The sequence below is a fragment of the Triticum dicoccoides genome, chromosome 1B (assembly GCF_002162155.2).
Source record: "Triticum dicoccoides isolate Atlit2015 ecotype Zavitan chromosome 1B, WEW_v2.0, whole genome shotgun sequence".
NCBI lineage: Eukaryota > Viridiplantae > Streptophyta > Magnoliopsida > Poales > Poaceae > Triticum > Triticum dicoccoides.
The window spans coordinates 426,871,893-426,877,622 of NC_041381.1; the positions used below are offsets into that span (position 1 = coordinate 426,871,893).

Genomic DNA, 5,730 nt, shown 5'->3' on the forward strand with positions numbered 1-5,730 from the left:
CTAGACAGTTGCCATGTAGCACTATAAAAAAGGCATGGCAAAAAAACATGTTCGGATAAAAGAGAGAGTTGCCATGTGCTCACTATAAAAAATGCATAGCAAAAAAGCACGCTAGGGCAGTTGCCATGTAGAAAAGAAAGAGTTGCCATCTGCTTACGTACACGATAGGGCAGTTGCCATGTACCATGCAAAAACACATGGCAACTCGGGTAAAAGAGAGTTGTCATCTATTTACAAGCAAAACTAGGGCAGTAACCATGTACCATGCAGAAATACATGGCAACTGACAGCTTTGGGTGTGGGCGAGGAGACTGGCGTGTGGGCGAAGTGATAAACACCCACACACCAGCCCCTCTGCGTGCGTGAAAACTAGTGTGTGGGCGAATTGCTAAACACCCACACAACAGCCCCCCGTGTGGTGAAAAAGGCCGTGTGGGCGACCGGATGAATGCACACACACCAGCCCAGTCCTACGTGGCACACAAAAACTGCTAAAATGCGCCAAGATTCGTGCAGAATTGGTTGGACGAGGATCCATGCATGTGGACGAGTTGATAGACGCCCACACACGTATACGTTAGTCTTTCCGTAAAAAGTAAGGCTGGCCGGCTAATTTTTTTTTTTTTTTGAGATAACGCAGGCCAGCTAACTTTTGTTTTGAGATAACGCAGGCCGGCTAACTAGTCGGGCCTCTCGGAGAGGCCCATTGTTTCATTAATGCTGGGCATGGGCTCTCGGCTCATCGGAAGCCCAATAGCATACCAGGATCTTTAGGGTTTCCCATTCCCCCATCCCTCCTTACTCTATAAATCGAGGGCACAGCATTCTGTCCTACAGCAGCCGTCTTGAAACAAGAACGCATCTCTCCCTTCTCCCTCCTGCTCCATTGGTATCTGATTTTTCATGGAACTTTTCCTTTCTGTAAGCTGTTCTTTTCTTCGCTTGCTTTTGTTGCGAGTTTTTGAAACCCAAATCGCTTGGTTCGTAACAAGTTTTGCGAGTCTTTCCTCTGTTGGTTCTCGCCGGCAATGAGGAACGAAACCTGTGCCGGAGGCGGATGCGCCGATGTCGGTAACACAACCCTCTAAGAAGTTCTGAGCCCCCTTCGATACGGTTTTCCGCTGTGTTTTCTGGATGTTTATTCTTCCGAGTGTTGATATGCTGGATTTGTTTTGAGGATGGATTGATTTCGATGCGAGGTGATGATGTTATGTATGATAGTCTGTCAATCCCCTGATGTCACAAAGTGAAGACACGCATACATCCCGACAGGCTCTGATAGCATCCAAGTCTTCAATCCGCGATTCCCTTCTTATTTTAGCCATACTGCAATTTCGTTTGGTTTTCAATACGCTTCTGTTGCTTCTTTCATCAAACCAGTAAAATATGCTTAACATTCTCATCATATTAATCAATAAAACATAGTACAGCTGCACTGAATGTAGAAAACCAAATTCAGGAGCTTGATTATGTGGCGTGTGGCCGACGCCAGATCTGCGCCATAGCCTCCAGATCTGCGCCATAGCCTTGTATTTCGCCGTTGTTACCAGGGAAGATCGCCAAATCAATGGAACAGCAGGGAGAGAAACGAAACGGCGCCCTCCTCCACGTTGTAAATACTGTCAAAAAACAAAACTTCATCTCTTTGGAGAAAGCTGTCAGAATATTGTTTGGTTTGAACCAAACTGAATTCCAGTACATTAAGGATTTACTGCCAATGCCCATTCCACAAGATATATGAAATGTAATCTAAGCACAATACTGGATTAACAGCCTATTGGAAAATCCATCAATTAATGTTTCTTTTATCGACATGCGCATATGAATGTTTGTCAACTATACCATCTCAACAGAGATCTGTATCTATGAACAAGCACTATTAATCGATGTGGAGGGATCAAGAATCTATGAACCGTCACTTTTTCGCTGTCCAAAATCATGATGCAGGGACAAAACCTATGAACTGTTTCCCAACGCGGCACCCAACAGCAATCAGAAGTCCAAAATCTTGACGCAGGGCAAGAGAGTCTATGGACTGCTTCCTTCTTTGCTGCCAACCCAGTACGTTTTTAAAGCAATCAGAAGTTTTTCAGGCACGAGCGGGCCTTCTTCGTGATCAAGTAGCTTGGACTTCCATCGCATTCCCGTCACCGTACTCCTGACCTTGTTCAGCACCTCAACATTGTCCCGCAGTATGACAGCGCCCTCGGGACGCAAAATCCTATCCATCTCAAGAAGAATGTCTTCCAGGTCACACCTAACAAGTGCACCAAGTCCATATAAGAGAGGTCATGGATTTCCTATGTAGTACTAGTATAATATAGCTGTATCACCAGGAGAGAAGAGATCACCTACTTGTTCTCATACAAACTGAAGACACCGCTGGCATGTATCAGGTCATATGTCCTAGGGTACGTAGAGAAGGCTTCGCACCTGATAACAGCACAAAGTAATGGTAATTCAGGAATGGTTTCAACGCATCAACATATTATTTGCCAAAATTCAAAGAAACAAACATATTATTTGCCCATTGATACCACAACACAGGGGACTTCCAGAGTCCAGACTCACCAATCATGGTATATGCCAATAAGACCCCGCTCATAGATGATGCCAAGAGTGTTCCTCTCTGATATCGTAGGCACAACGTTCATGACCCAGGAGCCGGGAGAATCCAGCACTGCAGCAAAACTTCCAAGGCCTGCATTCATGTCCATGATATTCCTATACCTTGACTTCCCTATCAACTTGTTTACCCTCTTGTATGTATCAACATGCTTCTTCCACAACTTCTTATCCTCTTCATAGACTTCTTCTGTAACACCTGGGGTACCTTCTAGAATTCTGGGAGGGACTGCAAATAGTCTCTGTGGAAACTTCTGTAGCTGCTGTGCTCCCTCTGGGATAGGTGTTATACAGGTTTCCATTTTCTTATACCTATAGTATACAGAAAAGTGATTCAAAAACTGATATAATGAAAGGACATGAAACATAAAAGGCAGAGCTCCTGCCTCTGTTTAACTTAAATAAAAGAGGACAGAAAAAAAACTATAACAATCTCAGACCTTGAAGTAAATAGATCATTATTTTTATTATGCCACCCAGGTGAGTGCTCAAGTTGATGTGCATGTTAGTAGTTTACAGCATGTGTTTGTATATACTACAAACAGAGAACATACCAGATGTCATCTGCATCTTGAACGTTGCACATCTTGCTGGTACGACCATTCTTGTTATGGCATGCATTTGAATTTGCCTTTTTCTGCCAAATAACAGTATTTTCCTTCTCGTATATTTTATTCCAGCAAAGCATTTCAGCAATGTTCTCAATTCTATTTTGTTCTTCCTCTGAATCTTGTTTGGATCTTTGCCATGTTTTGTAATATTTCTTCCAATTGATGGGAGGACCAGATAATATCCAATAACCCCCAGGCCTAAGAACCCGATCCACTTCCATCATGTACATTCCATCTGCAGGAAGCAAAAAACTAAAGCTCTTGAAAATAATCCAATTGACACGAGTATTTCAATATTTATGCATGGTTGACACTACTCACCATTTGATTTCCAGGGGATTAAGCAGCGTGAGCAATGGGCCATATCAAAAGATCTAGATGGGTATGGGAGCTTCATAGTCCCAAGCACTCCAATTACAGCAGGAACACCTCGCTCCAAAGCAAATTGAACCTGAGCTTCGTGTGAGTCTCGAGGTGCAAATGACATGGTCAATATATTCCTATCCATTAGGTAAGCACCCCAGCTTGCAACCTACACATGCTCAAAATGTTACTCCCAAGTCTTTCGGGCAAGAATGCACCGGCACCACCATAAGGAAAAATTAATACCTAATCGTATATGTGAAAATACCAAAAAGTTGGACCAAGAACTAAGATATGTACAAGAAACTAACATCTATGACTTGGTGCTATATGAAGTAGAGCATAAGCTAAGCAATGATGCAACTAAGAAGACAATTAAAGAGATTGTGAACAGCAGCTAACTGCTAACACATCTTCAAGGGAGCAAATGATTGAAATATGGGTTTATTAGACATACCCCGCATCCAGTGTCAAGTGCAGTCCTAATGGTGCCATCAGTAAGTGGAATGACTGATGCAAGTTCATCAATGTAAGAGCTTGCTCCATTTGGAAACATTGTCCCGCCTCCTGGGAAATGGAAGACATCTCCCTGGTGCTGGATCCAGTTCTGAACTGCCTTTTCAACTGTCAGACTCTTGTATGGAGCATTTGCATATGGAACATACTCACGGCTCTTGGGCCAAGCAAAAGGGGTGACGTAGCCTTTTGGTGCTGGGATAAGACAGTGCAGCTTCTCATTTTCCGCAGGACAATGCCTCTCTCGATAGGTCATATTTTCTCTAGGAAAGGTCATTGCTCGGTTCTGGTCTTGGCAAGGAGTATAGTCCCTGTATCTAATATGGCATGGCTTAAACACTTTATTGTTCATGATCAACGGATTAACACCACCCATACTATGATGGGTCTCGAAGTGCAAATTTGGCAAGATTGTACAGTCGGTTTCCTTTGTCACCCTCAATGCTATACTGTCACCCCTCCCTGTCCCACTTTTCTGCCAAGCGCCTAGTATATAGAAGAAGCAGCACAAACCCATCACAATTACTATTGACATGATGCTCCGTGTCCTACGGTCTGGATTCATTCTCGAACCCCTCATGAACCTGAAATTATTGCAGGAAAATCATAAGGATTCACTCTAAACGGATCGCATATTTGCAATTTACTGCTTATAGATAGGACATCTACATCGACTCAGTGAGATGTAAATGTATCAAATTAAACCAGATAAAAAGTCGTTCAAATCCTAATGGATGGAAATTGCATCAGATGATCACAATTGATAACAGCAACAACAATTGATAATTGACTACTAACTTTAATTTCACATATTACAAATCTACTTCTAGGTATTAGGATCTGATCCAGATAAAACCAGACAAGATTTACAAACCCTCATGCATACTTTAATCCACAGAGTTTATCATAGAACTATAATATATCTAATCCGCTCGATAGTCACACTAGCAGGAGCGCTGGCCTTCAATTTAACAAAATAGTGCGACCCAGTTTATTAAGGGGAAAACGAGCCGAAAACAAAAAACCATATGTAGCCTTTAGATGTCTATTTACAGAAGGTCTGTTCTAACTTCTAAGTCGTGCAGCAGTTTCAGCAGAACGGCCTAGTTTGTGCATATACCGACAGACAGTAGGGGCTAGCGACAACATTCTAGAACGACGCACTCATAGAAGCACTAGCCAATCGACCCAATGTTTCCTCCATAGCAATCATCAGAACTAAAATAGAAGTATGCAGCACCGATCGCAGATTCTGACGCAGTCAACCCTAATTCCAACGACAGCAACTGAACTCTCAACAAGTTCGACGACCGCAATAAGTTAGGGCTCTCCGGAATTCCGATCCCGCGACGGCACGCACGCACGCAAAACCACAGCGCAAGGCGGAACAAAAGCAACACGCGACGAACAGAGAGGTGGGTCGGAATTCCACCAGGCCAGAGCCCAGCCGCGGGAGCAAAATCGAAACCGAAATCAACGGGGGACAGGACACCATCAGGAGCAAGCGAAGCGAGCCGAGGCAATCCGAGGCTCGGAGAGCTAGCGCGCGCGGGGATCGAATCCAGAAGGGGGTTTAGGAGTGGAGGAAGCAAGCGAACCTCGCTCTCCGTGTCGT

The 5,730-nt window shown here is 43.8% G+C and overlaps 1 protein-coding gene and 2 non-coding genes across 3 annotated transcripts in view; 2 read left to right on the forward strand and 1 right to left on the reverse strand.

The window, feature by feature from the left end:
- The first annotated feature begins 1,023 nt into the window (after window positions 1-1,023).
- LOC119351073 lies at window positions 1,024-1,102 on the forward strand. Its single transcript, XR_005169614.1, has one exon. It is a non-coding gene; the product is annotated as a small nucleolar RNA U61 (small nucleolar RNA).
- A 92-nt stretch (window positions 1,103-1,194) lies between these two features.
- On the forward strand, window positions 1,195-1,283 carry LOC119351109. The gene has a single exon (XR_005169646.1). It is a non-coding gene; the product is annotated as a small nucleolar RNA snoR14 (small nucleolar RNA).
- Window positions 1,284-1,700: 417 nt separating this feature from the next.
- Window positions 1,701-5,730, reverse strand: part of LOC119339122 (probable methyltransferase PMT2) — a 4,760-nt gene continuing 730 nt past the window's right edge. The window contains exons 2-8 of the mRNA XM_037611280.1: window positions 5,714-5,720; window positions 4,057-4,699; window positions 3,558-3,768; window positions 3,180-3,471; window positions 2,572-2,937; window positions 2,356-2,433; window positions 1,701-2,257 (exon numbers count right to left, since the gene is read on the reverse strand). Coding sequence (XP_037467177.1) covers window positions 2,029-2,257; window positions 2,356-2,433; window positions 2,572-2,937; window positions 3,180-3,471; window positions 3,558-3,768; window positions 4,057-4,695 — 1,815 coding nt within the window. The 5' untranslated portion in view covers window positions 4,696-4,699; window positions 5,714-5,720 and the 3' untranslated portion in view covers window positions 1,701-2,028. The remainder of the gene's footprint in view (window positions 2,258-2,355; window positions 2,434-2,571; window positions 2,938-3,179; window positions 3,472-3,557; window positions 3,769-4,056; window positions 4,700-5,713; window positions 5,721-5,730) is intronic.